Source organism: Talpa occidentalis, unplaced genomic scaffold (assembly GCF_014898055.3).
Source record: "Talpa occidentalis isolate TD23 unplaced genomic scaffold, MPIMG_talOcc4v2.1 talOcc4.10, whole genome shotgun sequence".
Classification (NCBI taxonomy): domain Eukaryota; kingdom Metazoa; phylum Chordata; class Mammalia; order Eulipotyphla; family Talpidae; genus Talpa; species Talpa occidentalis.
In genome coordinates this window covers 61,301,957-61,319,893 of record NW_023600993.1, presented here as the reverse complement: position 1 = coordinate 61,319,893, position 17,937 = coordinate 61,301,957, and the positions used below count along the sequence as shown (strand labels likewise).

Sequence of the window (17,937 nt, the reverse complement as noted above, 5' to 3'; positions counted from 1 at the left end):
AGGATGGAGGGCCTCAGTGGATTCTGATGGAATATCATTGGCATTTACTGGTGGGTGAGGTATGAGAATATATATTTGTCTTTGTTGGTGAGGTGAATTTCTTATGAACAGTTGGGTTTTGTTTTGAAATCCATTCAGTCACTTAGCATCTTCTGACTGTTGAGTTCAAGCCATTTACATATAAAGTGATTGAGATGTAAGTTTTTATGGCCATTTTTAAAATTTTTGTCTTATCTTTTTAAGTTTTTTGAGAGCGCCCATTAGATTTTGTTTGGGTTCCATTTCCATTGTCTTGTGTGTTATTTCTATTATTTTTTGTTCGGGGCTCTACTGGGGTTATAATGTGCTGGGCCTGAACAGTCTGTTCTCTGAATGGTTCTTACATGCTACATTGCTGCTTTCCTCCCCCTTCTCCTCCATGTTAAGTAATTTTGTTATCTTTTGCTTCAATATTAACTATTTTGTTGCTTTACGATAACTCCCCTTTAGGATTTTTTTTCACATATGATGACTTGGTGTTGATAAAAATCTTTTAGTTTTTGTTTGTTAGTGAAGCTCCTTACTCTTACTTCTATCTTGCTAGTCTTGCTAGGTAGAGGATTCTCAGCTAGAAGTCTTTATAATCTGATTGGTGTTTCCTTATAGGTTATGCTTTTTTCTCTTAATAATTTTAGTATTCTATTATTATCATTGGTTTTCAACAGATTTCTTTTTATATGTCTTAGTGTATGTCAATATGATATTATTTTGTTTGAAACTTTTGTTTCTCTTAGATCATAGCTTTTGGTTTATATTCCAGAGTCTGATGAATTTCAGTGATCATTTCTTTTTTTAAAATTTTATTTATTTTTGCATAGAAGAACTGGTTATATATGTGTATGTGGGGGGATGAGGAGGGTTGGGAGAATAAGAGGATTCACCAGAGACAGAGTGGGAAGCAGAACAAGCAAGCAGATTCGCTGAAATACACTGCTAAGGGGAGCAGCGGGAGAGACAGGAGAGGTCTGTCTTCTGCACCATGTGGGTAGCTACCTGGCTGGGATCAAACTCAGGTCATAGCAGTGATAGCACTGACACTTAACCCCTAGGCCACTAGGAAGGCCCCTCAGTGATTATTTATTTAAATAGATTTTCTAAGACCCTCTCTTTTTCTTCTTTTTGTAATCCCCATGATATGGACATTATTTCTCTTTATGTTGTCCCAGAGAGCACTTACATTTTTAAAATTTGTTTATTTAGTTTTAATATATTTTTGATATCATTGTTCATTTTTATTTTATTTGTTTATACATACAAGAATTGGGGTACAGGGTAGAGGTGCGGGGGTGAGATGATTCATCAGAGAAAGAGCTGTGGGGAACCAAATAGGCAGACTGACTGAAATACACTTCTGAGGAGAGCAGCAGGCTAGTTAGGAGAGATCTGCTGCGCCATGTGGGTTGCTTTCTGGCTGGGGATAGAACTCATGCTGCAGAGGCTGTGGATATTTACAGAGTGCTGTGCTTAACCCTTTGCGCCACTAGGGAGGCCCATTGTTCATTGTTAAACAGTGTTTACTTCCCCCACCCTCAGGTTTAGTCCCCATAGAGTTTCCTTCACCAAGGCACCCGTGCACCATCACCTCAGTGCCCTGTGCTCCTCCCTCCCTCCCTCTGATTCCTCTCCCTCCTCCTCCCTTCAGGATGTCTCTGGTTTATAATTTGTCTTGTGTTTTGTATTATCTTTTTTCATTAAAAAATATAGTCAGCTATTAAGGATTAGTTTTTTAGCTTGTCTTTATATGACAATTAATTTAGTTAGCTAGTATTCCACATATTAGTATTAGTGACAACATCTGACATCTTTCTTCTTCTGATGTATTTCACTTAGCATACCTTGAAGCTCCATTCATATTACTGGAAATAGCATTAGTTTATCTTTTTTGAAAACTGAATAATATTCTATTGTATATATATATACCACATCTTCTTGATACACTCATCTGTTCTGAGGCACATAGGTTGTTTTCATAACTTAAATACAGTATATAGCACTGCAATAAACATGAGACTGCAAGTTTCCTTTTGAATAAGTTTTCTTTTTTTTTAATTTTTGGGTAGATACCTAAGAGTGAATTACTGGTTTGAATAGTATATCCATTTTTAAAGTTTTGAAACACCTCCCTATAGCTTTCCATAAATGCTGGACAAGTCTGCATTCCCACAAGCAGTGTAGGGGGGTCCCTTTTCTTCACATCCTTGAAAACACTTGTTTCTGATCTTTTTTTTTCCTTGAAGATTTATTTTATTTAGACAAGAGCCAGGGTACAGGCCAGATGCGCGGGAGGGTGACAGGATTCACCAGAAACAGAGTGGGGAACAGAACAGGCAGACTGATGAAATACACTGCTGAGGGGAGCAGCAGGCGAGACAGGAGAGGTCTGCTGGCCACATGAGTTGCTCCGAGGCCGGCGGGGATAGAACCAGCGCTGCAGAGGCTGCGGAGAGCTTAACAGCGCTGCGCTCACCTGCCTGCGCCACCAGGGAGGCCCCTGTTTCTGATCTTTTTGATATATATGGGCCATTCTCACAGATGTGGGATGATATCTCATTGTGATCTTGATTTGCATTTCTCTAATAATAACTGATTATGAACATTTTTCTGAATTACTAAAAAAATTTAATTGTACTTGATTCCAACAGAAAAGAAAATGAAATAAAATAAGGGAGTTGTTAAAATTGAATAATTTTCACAAAACTTATTCTAAGGTCATTCTAAACAAAGACCATATGCTGAAAATCAAAAAATGTTAGTTATTTTTGAAAATCACATAAAAATATAAAAATAACTTGACATCCTACTATAAACAAGGATGGTGGGAATTATATGGGGACTATAACCAAGATGAAAATGCATACATTGTGCAAAAATGAAAAATGATATAAAAATATATAAAATAAAAAAGTCAGAAAAAGAAAGGAAAGTGAATATTTCAAATCTGAACAAAATAAAAATTAAAAAATAAGAAAAGAAAAAGAAAATGATAGCATGTCATGGGGAAATATTAAATGCCTCCATCTTTAACAGTATGAATATGAACATTTTTTCATGTGCCTGCTTCCCATTTGAAAGTCTTCTTTGGAAGACTGGTTCTTTGGCTCATTTTTTAATTGGGTTATTCATTTTATTTTGGGAGAATTTTATAAGTTCCTTAAATATCTACAATATTGGACCATTGTCAAATGTATGGTGTGCAAATATTTTCTCCCATTCATGAGGCTGACTTTTCATTTTGCTTTTTTTTTTTTATTGTACAGAAGCTTTTTAGTTTGATCTAGTGCCGACTGTTTATGTCCTTGTTTGTTTTCTTACTGTTAGGGATGAATCCCTAAATGAATCACTATAACTTACATCATGAAATATTTTGCCTGTGTTTTCTTCTCTGTATTTTATGGTTTCAGTTTTACAACCAAACCTTTGATCCATTTTGAGTTGATTTTGGTGTATGGTATGAGATAATGGTCTAGTTTCGTTCTTTTGCATAGAGTTGTCCAATTTTCTCAACATCATGTGTTGAAAAATTTCCAGTGCATGTTTTGGTTCCTTTGTCATAAACTGTCAAAAATATATGTGGTCTGTGTGTCTGTTTTGTCCCAGTAATAGGCTGTTTTAATTACTATATTTGCAGAGACTACACCTAAGAGGAGAAAGCATGCTTGTACAAAAAGGAAGAATGATGTCAAATATATAAAATTAAATTAAATTAAAAAATAAAATACAGCTTGAGATAATAATATATAACTTGAGATCTGTAAATGTCATACCTCTGTTCTCTTTCTTTTTGTCAAAATTGCTTTTGCCAGTCAGAATCCTTTGTGATTCCATATGAATTTCAGTTGCATTTTCTCCAGTTCCTTGAAATATACCATTGATATTTGAGGGGGGGGGGATTGCACTGAATCTGTGTATTGCTTTGGGTAGGATGGCCATTTTGATAATGCTGATTCTTCTTGCAATTAAATAAGAAAATATCTAATACACTAATGCGAAAGAAGGCAGTGAATAAAACAATGTGTAAAAAAAAAGAAATCCAAATGTCAAATGACCTGGAGAAAGTTGTTCAACTTCATTAATCAAAGTAAATCATGATCATTAATACCTATCAGGCTGGCAAGCTTAAAATGACTATTCAGATCACATGTTGGTGATTTTGTGGCAAAATGCACATCCTTATACCTACCTGTGAGAGAGCAATTTGGAAGAAAAAGTGCTCCAGAAAGTAAGGCCACACTTTTATTTTTAAAAATTTAATTTAATTTTATATATATATTACATCATTCTTCCATTTTGTGCAAGCATGCTTTCTCCTCTCAGGTATAGTCTCTGCAAAATTCCCACTACCAATTCACCTGTGCACCATCACCATAGACCCTTGTACAAGAACACATCACTTGTAATCAGGGAAATGCAAATCAAAACCACACTGAGATGCCACTTTACACCAGCAAGAATGGCACATATTAAAAAAAACAGGAAACAAAAAATGTTGGTGAGCATGTAGAGTAAAAGGAACTCTCCTACACTGCTGGTGGGAATGCAAACTTGTCCAAACACATTATTTTGAAACACTGAAAAGTTTGTATCACTACAAGAAATGCTCTTCTTTTAAAATTGTTTAAATGTGCTGAAAGGCAAATATAAGGTACATTTCAGAGTTTTATAGAAAAATTAAAAATGCCTCTGTTCCAAGCTGTTGCTATGTATTTTTTAAATACATAAATAATTCTTTAAGGTTGTACTATTATTATCATGATATTTGCTCTCAGTTAAGGAAAATGAGACTTACCACAGTAGCAATTTATTCCAGGTGATAAAACTAATAAATATCAGCATTGAGACCTTTGACTCGACCCTGGAGTGTTAATCATCAGGCTATATCAGCTCTTCCTGCAGGTGAAATGCAGATGAAAATTGAAAATGATCCAAATGTTTAGTTATAGTATGCACATTGTGAATACAGCACATTCACATTGTGAAATACAATCAGGCAATATAAAATATTTATCAACATGGAAAATGTCAAATGTACTTTTAATTGCTAAGTGAATAAAACAAGGTGATAAGAAGACCTACAGTTTTATATAGTTTTGGCTGAATTTGAAAATTAATTTGACATTCTTCTATTGAAATTTCACTCTGTATACAAACTTTGCAATAATCAGAGACACTCCAAATGAAAAATTAATTTTGAAGCCAACAGGCCAGAGAATTTATAAATATAAGGCCTTGTAGCTTTGTACTAAGAGCCTTTGGGAAGTCTGACCATGGTATTTTGGCTGATAAGCAGGACCTTCAGTGGCCTTCAGCTTGTGAATTATAAATGTGTGAGGAAACTTCAGTCATTTTGGTTTCTTTCATGCAATTATTCTAGCATTTACTGTTTGTATAATATAGACTCTTCTCTCTTATCCTAACTACTCTCACCCCTGCATTCTTAGAAGAAAAAAGTACCCACAAATAGGAGGTTTGTGGAACACTGAAAAGGAGGTTTGATCTAATAACTGTAGTGTCCATGTAGCAGAGGGTAAGTTGAGAAAGAACACTGGGGAAAATGCCCAGGAAGGAGAAGGAAATGTCAAATTCACTCACCATTGACTAAGACCCCTCATGGTCATGAGCCAGTCAGCCACCTTTGAGACTTTTTCTTGGTTGGCTGCTCATTGGCATGCTGAGTCCAATTTTATTTTATTATTTTTTAAAGATTTATTTTTATACAGGAACCAGGGTACAGGCCAGATGTGCGGGAGGGTGAGAGGATTCACTGGAGACAGAGTGGGGAACAGAACAGGCAGACAAGAAATACACTGCTGAGGGGAGCAGCGGGCAAGACAGGAGAGGTCTGCTTCGCCATGTGGGATTCTTGCCGGCCAGCCGGGATTGAACCCATGCTGCAGAGGCAGCGGACAGCTTCACAGTGCAGTGCTCAACTGCCTGCACCACCACGGAGGTCCTGAGTCCAATTTTAGCAAATAATTCCTCGAAGCCAATTATCAAGGGTACCTGTACCATTGAAATCCAAATCTATGCTGTTTACAGTGGATGTTCAATCATCTCCTTAGCACTTATTCCTATAAAAAACGTTCTCTTCAATTATGAAGCTTTCAGCCATGGTGGGAATTCAGAAATGCATCCCCTTCTTATCATAGAAATATCTCTTACAAACATAGGAAACAGTTTGGAAGAACGTGTACCAAAATTTTGAGTGATGGGAGTGTTATTTGTGTTGTCCAAGTTTCCTGCTTTAAAAATACAGTCAATTCTTATCATTCTTAGATATTCTATGTATAAAATCACCTATTGGCCAAAGTTCATTTGCAATCTCACATCAGTATTCACATAAGTATTGATTTTCATAGTCTCTCATGAACATATACATGTATAGAGAGATGAAAGTTTCAATCATCTAATATGCTTGTTCTCAGCTGAGGTCGAAGAAGGTAACACTGCCTTGTATTTTTTCAAGTGTTGGTGTATTTTCTTCACATTTTGGTCTAATTCTTGGTTATTTCAATGGTTACCTCACCCCCAAATATTATGCTGAATTCTGTCTAGGATGCAAGAAGACTGTGATATGCCTTAGGGGGAAATATGTATGTTAAATAAGCTTTGTTCACACATGAATTATGATGCTGTTGGCCATGAGTACAAATTCTTGAGCCAACATATATTAAATAAGATGTCTTTAAAAAGAGACACATTTCTAAGGTTAGGAATTGACAGGTTAACAAAAATGGGACTAGAGACTGACAGTAACCCAACTCTGTATTTCCCCTAGAAGGAACACTTTCATGTTGGCTAGTTCAGTCTTCATCTTAGGGGTTGAATCAAGAGGAAGGAAGAAGACTAACGCTGATGGGGTTTATGCTGCTTCCCCCACACCCCTGGGCTCTGGGCTTAGGTCTTTAATACATCTATGATTATACCTTCAGGATTAGTATCTTCAATTCTCATGAGGAGAGATGCTCAAAGAATTAAAACTGCTTGTCTGTCTTCCATGCTAGTAAAGGGAAAGGAGGACTTAGACTAACATTTGTTATGAAAATTGGAATGGAACATGAAATTAAATGTTTGTTTGAGCCTATCTTTCTGACATAGACAATGAAAAAATTGAGATATTGTGTTGTCTTTAGTTGAATAGCTGGATAATAGTAATATAAGCTTTTCTCACAGTCTCCAAATCCAGAACCATTTCCATGCTATCCACATGTGGAAGAAAGTGCTCCTTACTTGGGATCTGACTGTCACCAGGTATTTGAGTCACTGCCAAGGTAACATTAATAACTTGTTGGGATTGCCCCACTAGTTTAGAGATTGTTATGTTTGCCACTTGATTTTTTTTCCTCTCTCTCTGGGCAGTTCTCTGAAGAAGCCCGCTCACCATGAATGCCAGTGAATTCCGAAGGAGAGGGAAAGAGATGGTGGATTATGTGGCTGACTACATGGAAGGGATTGAGGGACGACAAGTGTACCCTGATGTGGAGCCTGGCTATCTGCGCCCCCTAATACCCTCCGCTGCCCCCCAGGAGCCTGACACATTTGAGGATATCATTAATGATGTGGAGAAGATTATCATGCCAGGGGTAAGTCTGTACCTATGACTAGAGGACAGAGGGCTGATATGGAAGTAGCACCCACTGGGCATGGGCAATTCACTTATATTATTTCACTTAATCCTTACAATTATAACAATGGAGAGAAACTCATGTCATTTCTATTTTATAGCTGAGGGCAACTAAGGCCCAGAAAGATTAGCTGATCAACCTAAGGTCACACGGCTCATAAACGATGGAGCCAGGTTGGCATCCTAGATGGTATGGCTCCAAGGGCAGTGAGTGTGCTATTCCCCGACAGCCCTCAGGTCAAGTCTCTGTCTGAGAATGGGGTACAGAGTGAGTGGGCATGTGACACCTGACATTGAAGGAAATGAGATGACCCTGAGCTATGATTTCAAGCTAGATGCTCAAAATAATGCCCACGCCTGCTATTCTTGGGTTGAGCAAAGGGTAAATTAGTGTGTATGAAATAAATCGATGCTTTATTTACTTTGAGGGTGGGCAATGTGCTATGGCTGCTGCCCAGAGGCTCAACACAAAGTGGACAGTGAGTGACAGCTAGCATGTGTGGTACTGAGGGACAAAGACAGGAGCAAAAAGGATCCAGGACAGTTGTCTCTGCACTTCACTCAGGGGAGCAGAGAGTTCACATGTAAAGGGAATTTGTCACAACTTTGTTTCCACAGTAGTATTTTTCCCTGCCAAGGAAGTAGCACCTAAAAGTGGAAAGGATCTTGGTTCCTCAAATCTTATGTCCTCATTTTCAGACAGGATGCCAAGTCCCTGTGACCTTACGACCTGTGACCCAGGTCACACAGCACTGACTCTGGGGCTCTGTGCCCCACTGGTAGGGTACCAATACCAAAGGCCTCTCTGAAGCCCAATGCCCACATTCCATTTTCCCTGGAGTTCCCCTTGACATTTATGCTGTGAGGGAAGCAGTGAAGTTTCCAGTACTCTTAGAGTTTGTGCAAACACACTAAACGTCTCAGCACTAAACCCCTCCGGGCAGAGGTGTGGTAAATGTCAGGCCAAGGGAGTGTCCAGTCTGCTCTGGCTGCCATGCAAAATACCACAGGCGGGTGGCCTAGAAAACACACATTTACTTCTCACACTTAGAGGCTAAAAGTCGAAGATCAGGTGCTCCAGACTGAGTTCTCCGGGAGAATTCTTGAGCTGACTTCTTGCCGTGTATTCCTGTGCACTCTTCCCTATCTGCAGACCCCACCCTCATGCTCTCAGCTAACTCTAGTCACTTCCCAAAGGTCCACCTCCAAATACCACCACTCTGGGGGTACACTTGAATTGGGGTGGGGGAAAAAAGGAAGGGACGCAAAGCATATACTCCAGGGCAAAACTTGAAGTCTGCTGGGTTAGAGGTTAGACCCAAAGCAGCACAGGGCAGTGCACCTGTTGAGGGAGCACCTTAGGGTGGGAATTGTGATCTCAGGGAACATAGATAAGCTCTTGGGTTGTCTATGGAGTGAATGCAGTGTCTTTTACCTCAATGTTGTGTCTAGTTGAGAATGAAAAAAAAAAAACAAACAACAAAACATACGTATCCCTAGTCAGGAATTCTTCTGTCTCTTCCTAGGTGTCAATATGAGTGAGGAGAGGGACAATGAGGAGCCCCTGGTGCCTGAAGGAGAAGACCATATTTTTTAAAGATTTTTTTTTATTTATGCATACAAGAAGTGGGGTACAGGCCAGAGGTGTGGGATGTGAGAGGATTCGCCTGAGACAGACTGGGGAACAGAACAGGCCAATTGACCGAAATACATTGCTGAGGGGAGCGGTGGGCAAGTCAGGAGAGGTCTGCTGCGCTGTGTGGGTAGCTCCCTGGCCAGGGATCGAACTTGTGCTGCAGTGACTGTGGACAGCTTCAAAGTTTGCGTCTTAACCTCCTGCGCCACCCGGGAGGCCCTGAGAAGACCACATTTTCACACCCTCCGTAGATATATGGAAAATTATGCTTTATGAATGCATTGGCATAAATATATTAATATTTTAATTATTTTTCTTTAACCTGAAAGCTTACTTTTTCTTCTAATTTAAAACATTTTTTGAGTTCTTAAAAGTACTATGGCCCATGGGCACACACTTACTGTTCCTCACAGGTTCGTGATCCCTACCAACTTCTCTGTCTGAGCCCTCCAGTTTTGCCTGTCTCCCTGCCCTGTCCCTCCACTGAGATGCCTCTCTCCTTCCCTGCCCTTGGCCACACCTCTTGCACCCAAATTGAATTGCTTTATCCTCCCTGGGCCCCTAATATTTGTGTACCCCTCGACCCCAGGCCACCACTAACATCCCTACTGACTTCCCATCCTTCCAAGGGTTTTACCTGCCCTCAGCCCAAAGAGTGGGCTGGTCGTGGTGACAGTGGGACCAGGTCTTAAGTCCCCATAACCAGGTAGATCCTGTTGAATGGACTTCTGGTTGGTCAATTTCATAATCTGGGGGTCTCCCATGCTATGTCTTAAGAGACATAGCATGGACTGTTAATAACTTGTATTATCAAGGAAGAAATGTTTGTGTTTCTGTGAAAGTGACTAACATTGACAGAACATCTCCACAGCTGTTACCAACCTGGGCTTTCTTTCAGAGGTTGTAGCCCTTTGTAAAATAATTTAATGAAGAGACAGGAGAGATTACATCCAGACAAGGTTTTATCAGTCTTGTGCTCAAGGGACACAGCACTGGAAGAGGAAATTTCTAGCCTCACTTTCTGAGGCAATCTGGTAAAGGGTGTTAAGGGGTCAGCCCACCAGGGCAGGGTAGAGGTGAACAACGTCATAGCAAGTTATGGGTCAGGCTATATTGGGACATGGGCAGAAGAGCTATATGCTTCACAGGTTGCCCATCTCATTAGCATCTGAAGTCTCCACACGGGTATTCAATAAAACATGCTAATGAGACCCTGTAACCCTAGGTCAGGAGTTTTACTAACTGCACATAGGAGACCTACAGGAAATTGTAAAACAATTATCAGTCAGGATATAGCACCTTTTTTCTACCATGGTGCCTTTGGTTAGTCAGATGGGCCTAGCTGTTTAAACAAGATGTTAGGCAGGACCTTCCAGTTCACAATTTAGTCCACCTGTTCAAACAGGATGTTGGGTGATTCTTACCCTATGTGCTCACAATTTAATTCAGCCAGCTACCTCACAGGCCTGGAGATTTCTGAGACAGGCCTGAAGTACCTTAGAGCTATAAGAAACACCAAGATACTTGTTTTAGTTCCACCTGACAGAGGCTAGAGCGCAAAGAGATGCGATCAATTGCCTGAGGCAGCCCAGGAATCCCAGGGGCTACATTGCTTAACACTATGGATACTTCCAACATCCAACAAGTTATGGGCAGGAGGGAATTATGCAGAGGTAGGAGATACAGAGAGTTGCTCATGTCTCCGGGGGTTTGGTACTGTGGTTACAACCCGGAATGGAGACTGAGTGACAATCCCTGGAAATGCTCTTCTCCACTGAGGGGGAAGGAGTATTTTTAGGGCATTATTCTTTTCTTAGATGATGGTATGTCAGTGGCAAGAAAAAATTAAAGAAGCAAAAATTGGAGCACACATCCTTGATTTCTCTGGGGAATGATAGCACACACAAGGTGGGAGGAATGAATTGTTTAAGGGAGTGAGGAGGCAACTGTAAGACCAGCTGGGGAAATCTCAGAATCAGATATTTTTCTTTATTTCTAATATAGACTTTATATATGTGGAGCAGTTTTAGGAAAGGCAGTCTTCTACCATAGAGGTTGTCTTCAGGTGCAGCTCCTTCACTAGCTAGCACACGTAAGAAGAATTTCACAAACGAGCTTCTTTTTCAAGACATCATTTGCTATGAACAGGGGTAGCTGGATCCTCTGCCCATGGTGCTGGCTTCCCCTGCACCCCTAGTAACTGTCCATCTCTGCACAGGTGACACACTGGCATAGCCCCTACTTCTTCGCCTACTTCCCCACAGCCAGCTCGTACCCAGCTATGCTTGCAGACATGCTGTGTGGGGCCATCGGCTGCATTGGCTTCTCCTGGGTGAGCATTGGGCAATCCTGGGGGGTTGATGAGGACATGGCACCAGTTCTCAAGGACATAAACAGGTGGCAGTGCCAACTTGGAGTGAAGTAGGATTCATCCCTGAAGAGGGTACATCATTGGGGAATACATATTTGAAATACAGGGAAATACAGTGTCCTTCCTCGAAATATGACAAAAACCAAAAGCTAACTCTGCATAACAGAGTTTTATTAGAAGTACCCTGGAGTTTCTGCTCAAACTTGGGAATCTGCATTTCTACAAGCAGACCAGAGCATTTCTATACAACCAACACTTTGAGAAATGCCTATGCCAGTCTCTAGGCAGAGACTGTTTTGGGAGAAGCCTCATTAGAAATGGGGCCAGCTCCTGCCTCCATGATTCCAGTCCCAGCCCCACCTTATTTGCAGATAAAATGCCTAGAAAAGTGTGTGCTCAAAAGGGCAGTCAGGACTGGCTCTTCTATGTGGCTCTAAGCACAGCACAGGAAAGATTTCTGTCACTCCAAATGCAGGGTGCTCAGAGGTCAAGCTGTCTGCCCACTTTGTTAAGAACCCCAAGACAGTCACACTGTGGGGACTTCTTCAAAGGCCAGATTTGCCCTCGACCTTTCAGGTTTAGAGTGGCCACTGGCTTGCTTGTGTCTTGCAGCTGAGTGGATTTGTGGGTAATGACTCATGCTGAAGAAGGGCCTGAGGTCCATCAGAGGGCTGCCATTTATGAATGCACAGCTGATCACTGCATCCAGCCTTGCTTACTCTTTAGACTGGGGTACCAGGAGTTGCTGAGGAACTGTAGGTCCACAGCCCCAAGAAGGATTCAGGGGTCATCCCTAGCTCCTGTCACAGTTGCTGAACTACTTCTCTGTCTGGTGGCCCAAGCCTCCCTCCCCAAAGGGACAGCAGCATTGGCATGGCCAGTATAGCCTTGGTGACCTTCCTTTGTCTCTGCTGACTGAACCTCCTGCTGAAGGACATTTTCTTTCATTAGATATTACAGCAGATCTTATTCAGCTTTGCTCATTCAGAGCTATCCTATCTTCGTGGTGAATTGACATTTATCCTACTGTGTCTGTTCTTTCTGAGGACAATCTGATTTCACTTGGGGTGCCTTGCTATCCCCAAGGCTGTATCAGCCAAGACCTGTACTTCCTAATGGCAAATGCCATTGCTTTGTTTGGAGTGGGCTTAACCCAAATGGGGTAAGACCCTTTGCCTGAAATGCCTAGAAGAGAGAAAGCCTGGCTTATTCTTACTAGCAGTGTATCATGGGCTGGTGTGTGCAGGGAAGCAGAGAGCTCCTCCGAGCACCACAGTGAGACCACATGGAATGGGGGAGACCAATCCACCATTAACGGAAACCCATGACCAGCCAGCCCTTCCCATGCATCTCCAGAGTGGAGAATCCATACAGCACCATTCTGAGGGCATAAAAGGAAAGGTCAGTGACTTCTCCAGGACCCCAGAAGCCCCTCTTCTCTACTCAGTCCATTTCATTCCAATCCATCATGGAAGAAGGTTCACCAGTGAGCTTTCTAAATCTGCAAATAAACGGCCGAACGTACAAGCACATGGTGCTAGTGCTATGGCACAATGGGACATGCATTTCTGATCCATGCATTTAATATGCTGATCCATGCATTTCTTCCCACCATTTTCTCTGATGCGTCAAGGAGTACATGTTTTGGGCATTGAATAACATTTGAAATTGGGCAATTTTAATCTGAGACTGAATAGAAAGTTTAACCCTACCCTGCTCCTGAAGTTCTGCAAGACCTGGCCTCTCTTTCCATACCAGACTCTAGAGAATTAAGATGTAGTGTGGGGGGGCAGAGAGCGGCATTTCCATGGACCCAAGTCTGAGGTGGAGGATGTGAGATCACCATTAGGAATGTGCAAACCCTCATGTACAGTAGAGTATCACTTCTGTACATATCAGCCATCCAGGTTGTGTGACTCCCTCCATTTTCTGAGTGTGAGAAGGACGAGGGGTCTCATGTATGTCAAGCACACAGCATCATGTCCACCTTGAGAGGCCCCTTGGCAGTCTCTGGGTCTCTGCCATGAGGAAGTGTGTCATCACATTCATTTCCACCACTTGCAAATGTTTAACACCTTTAGTTAAATTGATAAAATCTGCATGACAGAAGTAATAGTTTTCCTCTTTGTCACACGCCTTTATCACATGTGCACAGGAAGCTGCGGGCAGCAGGCCTGTGTTTGATTCTTGTCCTCTCTCCCTCCATAGGCTGCGAGCCCAGCCTGCACAGAGCTGGAAACAGTAATGATGGACTGGCTCGGGAAGATGCTGCAGCTGCCAGAGGTGTTCTTGGCTGGGGAATCAGGAGAGGGGGGTGGAGTGATCCAGGTAAGGCCAGGGAGGGGTGGTGCCAGGCTTTCTGGGATGGGTGGCTTCCACAGTAGCAGGTGGATAGAGACCTCATATTTCTTCTGGCAAATAAAAAAGTTAGAAAAACTGCTCTTGGAATCAGTAGGATCTGGTTTGGGAGCACAGTACTCTCTCCTACTAATTTCCCCCAGATCCCTACTCATGATAGACTTCTGCCTTTACTTTCCAGAAAATAGTAATAACACAACTGACATTTGTGTGTCTCTGTTGCCTTTAACCATGCCTGTGCACTTTCCGGGCATTAACTAATTTAGTTATTACAACAACACTATGAACTGGGGGCCACTTTAACACCCCTTTTTTATAGATGAGGAAACCAAGGCACAGAGCAGTACGATGACTTGCCCATTTGTTCCCAGCTGGGAAGTTCTCCAGTCAAGCCTGACCCAGTCTGTGCAGATCCTTATCTTCACCATTGATCAGTGCTGACCCCAGGGTGACACTACATCCTGGGCAACAGGCGTTTACCTAAGGTCGATGCCTTTTCTTTACAACTTAATTCATTCTGTTCATTTGACATGTGCCCTTGAGAGTAGCCACTTGCTGCAAATGACAGCCACAGTGGAATATCTGTCCACCAGGGTCTGCAGAACAAATATAACTAGGAAGACTTGGAGTCTGTTTTTTTTTTTTAATATTTATTTTTATTTATTTATACAAGAACCAGGGTACAGGCCAGATTCGCGGGAGGGTGAGAGGATTCACCAGAGACAGAGCAGGGAACAGAACAGGCAGACTGACAAAATACACTGCTGAGGGGAGCAGTGGGCATGACAGGAGAGGTCTGCTGTGCCATGTGGGACCCTCGCCGGCCGGCCGGGATCGAACCAGCACTGCAGAGGCTGTAGACAGCCTCACAGCACTGTACTCAACCACCTGTGCCACCATGGGAGGCCTGGAGTCTGTGCTTTTTAAAGATTTCCTAGCACAGAAGATGGAATTTACCAAACCCATCACCCTTCCTGGCATCATTTTTCTCAAGTCAAATTTATGATAGTAGTACTGGGAAAACCTGGTTAACTTCAGGGAGAAAGGGGGGTTTCCTTTCTCAGCTGTTGTTATCCTGAAGGCTCTAAGAGCTAGTTAAGTTGTCTATTAACCTGCCCTTTCGCTGGTGAGAACACCAAATCCCAGCTGCCTTTGTCTGACATTGCCTGACTGTTGTGATCAAACTATAAAGTAGGAAGCCAGCTCTAATTTCCAAATCTAGGATTGCCGCCCAGATGAAGGTTTTTAAATTCCTGTGAATTAGTTTTCTGTTGTTGGAACAAATGATCACCTTAATAACATTTTTAGTGACTTACAATAATGCAAATATTTTATTTCAGTTTGGTAGGTCAGGAGTCTTCCTGGGCTAAAAATAAGGTCAACACCTTGGAGGCTCAGATGAGAAGTTCTTTGCCTTTCTAGTTTCTAGAGGCTTCCCAACTTCCTGAAACATGACCCTTTTCTTCCTCCATCTTCAAAACCAACAGTAATTCCATTTTTGTGATCCTTCCTTTACTGTCACATCTCCCTCTGAACAGAGATAAGAAAGATTCTCTACTTTCAAAGTCCCATGTTAATAGATGGGGCTACTCAGATAATCCAGGACAGTTTCCCTGTATCAAGGTTCTTAGTTACAGCAGTCACAGCAGCAAGTTCCCTTGTTGTGCTGACTACATCCAGCGTGCACCAGAGCACTGATGACTCTCCTCTTAGAGATTCAATCCCATTGGTCTTGGGATTGAAGAAATTGCCTTCTGTTATGTATCTCAGATCATTCTGACGCAGGGATCCTGATCTACTTGATAAATAAGCCATGCTCTGTGACTCATGACTGACTTCTTTGAAACCAACAGGCCAATGTGGCCAGCCCTGGAAGCATTCACTCCGCCCTCTCTCCTCACAGTCTTTAGATTAGTGTACTTTCTATCCAATGTCAGTGATTCTGAGTAAGGAACTGAGGACAAGGAAACATTATCTAGGATATGAAAAGCTTCAGGATGATGCTATCTACTGTGGCATAGTAATAGCAAAAATTTTCATGGAAATGTTAAGTATTTCAGTTTTCCTAAACAGTTTTCTTCTTCTCAGAAGTTGTGCAGCCCAAACAACCTCCTTGGCAAAGACCACACTCAGAGATAGGATGTCACAAGCCCGCTTACTTGGGGAAGGGATCTGTGCATTGGGGTCCCAGTCTGCCCCGTCAGTTGCATTTCATCTCAGAGGGGGTCATTTTCTCCTGTTGTCTAGTGGCACATTAGTCCAGATTCTCCAGGGCACATTAGTCCAGATTCGCCATTGCTCTCCTCTAATAAAAAGCAGGACAAAACATTGACAAAAGAGAAAACGGAATCTGTAAGGAACAGGGAGAGTGGCGGTTCAAGGAGGTGACTCTGGTTTTTAATTCAGTTGGACTCAATTCCAGGCCTGGGCATAATTTAACTCTACACACAATCTGGATGCTTGCTTCAGGCCTATGTTTTCTTTCTTTCTTTTTTTTTTTTTTTTTAAGATTTATTTATTTATGTATACAAGAGTTGGAGTACAGGCCAGAAGTGTGGGGGGTAAGAGGATTCACCAGAAACAGAGTGGAGAACAGAACAGGCAGATTGACTGAAGTACACTGCTGAGGGGTGCAGCAGGCAAGGCTGGAGATGTCTGCTGCACCATGTGCGTAGCAATCTGGCCGGGGGTTCGAACTCGTGCCACTATGGCTGCGGACAGCTTCATAAGTTAACCCCTTGCGCCACCAGGGAGGACCCAGGCCTATGTTTTTTCTAGAATTCCACACATTTGCCAGGATGAGGTTTACTCATTTGTTCCTTTCATTTTGACCCCCCTCCTCTAATACTTGGAAGGCTATTAATCCAAGAATAGCTCTTTCTTCACCAGGGACATTTCCCCCTCTATTTTACTTTAGTAATTGTTTGTGGACCACTTATTATCTGCTTTCAATTTTTTCACAAGTTGTTTACCTTTTCCATCATTTCTAAATTTCTCTCTTTATTTTCCTTTTGGCCCACTTTCTCCTCTGTATTTGTCATGAATTTCTCATGATTTTCTGCACATTACTGTTTTCATTTTTCACATTGCTAATTTATTGCCCTCAGTGTTAATTTGGTTCAGCTTAAAAAAAGCTTTCTCCCCTCATGGAAAACTGGACATCAGTTACAAAAATATTGGAAGCTTTTTTGGAATGCTTCCTCTCAATGTTACTTCATACCTGTGTTGTGTGTGTATGCAAACAAAATTAGGGTAATGTAATACAAATTCTCTATATTGAATTTTGCTTATGATTTTAATTGTTAACATTTCCCATTGTTTTGATCTTTTTTGAGACTATATTCCATGCTTTTCTATAATGTGTTACAATTCAGATAAATGTTATGTGAGATATTTATGTGGTATAAAATTTTTCACTCTCGGGCCTCCCCTGGTGGCACAGGTGGTTGAGCACCGCGCTGTGAAGCTGTCCGCAGCCTCTGCAGTACAGGTTCGATCCCGGCCGGCGAGGGTCCCACATGGCACGGCAGATTTCTCCTGTCTCTCCCGCTGCTCCTCTCAGCAGTGTATTTCATCAGTCTGCCTGTTCTGTTCCCCACTCTCTCTCTGGTGAATTCTCTCACCCTTCTGCACATCCAGCCTGTACCCCAGTTCTTGTATAAATAAATAAATTAATTAAAAAATTCACTCTCATAATATTTCAGAGGACACCCTTTGGGATGACATCAAATAATCTTCTAACATTTTCAGCTTCTCTCTATGGATCTCCCATATTCATCATTCATTTACTCACCAAAGATCAAAATAAAACAGAAATACATGTTTATGAGTCTTTGGATCTTATAACTGAATCAGTTTCACATTCAGTTCTTTTCAGCAGCCCAAAATTATTTCTCTAATTTGATCCTTCTC

The 17,937-nt window shown here is 41.7% G+C and overlaps 1 protein-coding gene across 1 annotated transcript in view; it reads left to right on the top strand.

Moving 5' to 3' along the window:
• Positions 1-17,937, top strand: part of DDC (dopa decarboxylase) — a 112,022-nt gene that overhangs the window by 29,492 nt on the left and 64,593 nt on the right. The window contains 4 exon segments of the mRNA XM_054695867.1: positions 7,210-7,307; positions 7,396-7,619; positions 11,515-11,628; positions 13,876-13,995. Coding sequence (XP_054551842.1) covers positions 7,419-7,619; positions 11,515-11,628; positions 13,876-13,995 — 435 coding nt within the window. The 5' untranslated portion in view covers positions 7,210-7,307; positions 7,396-7,418.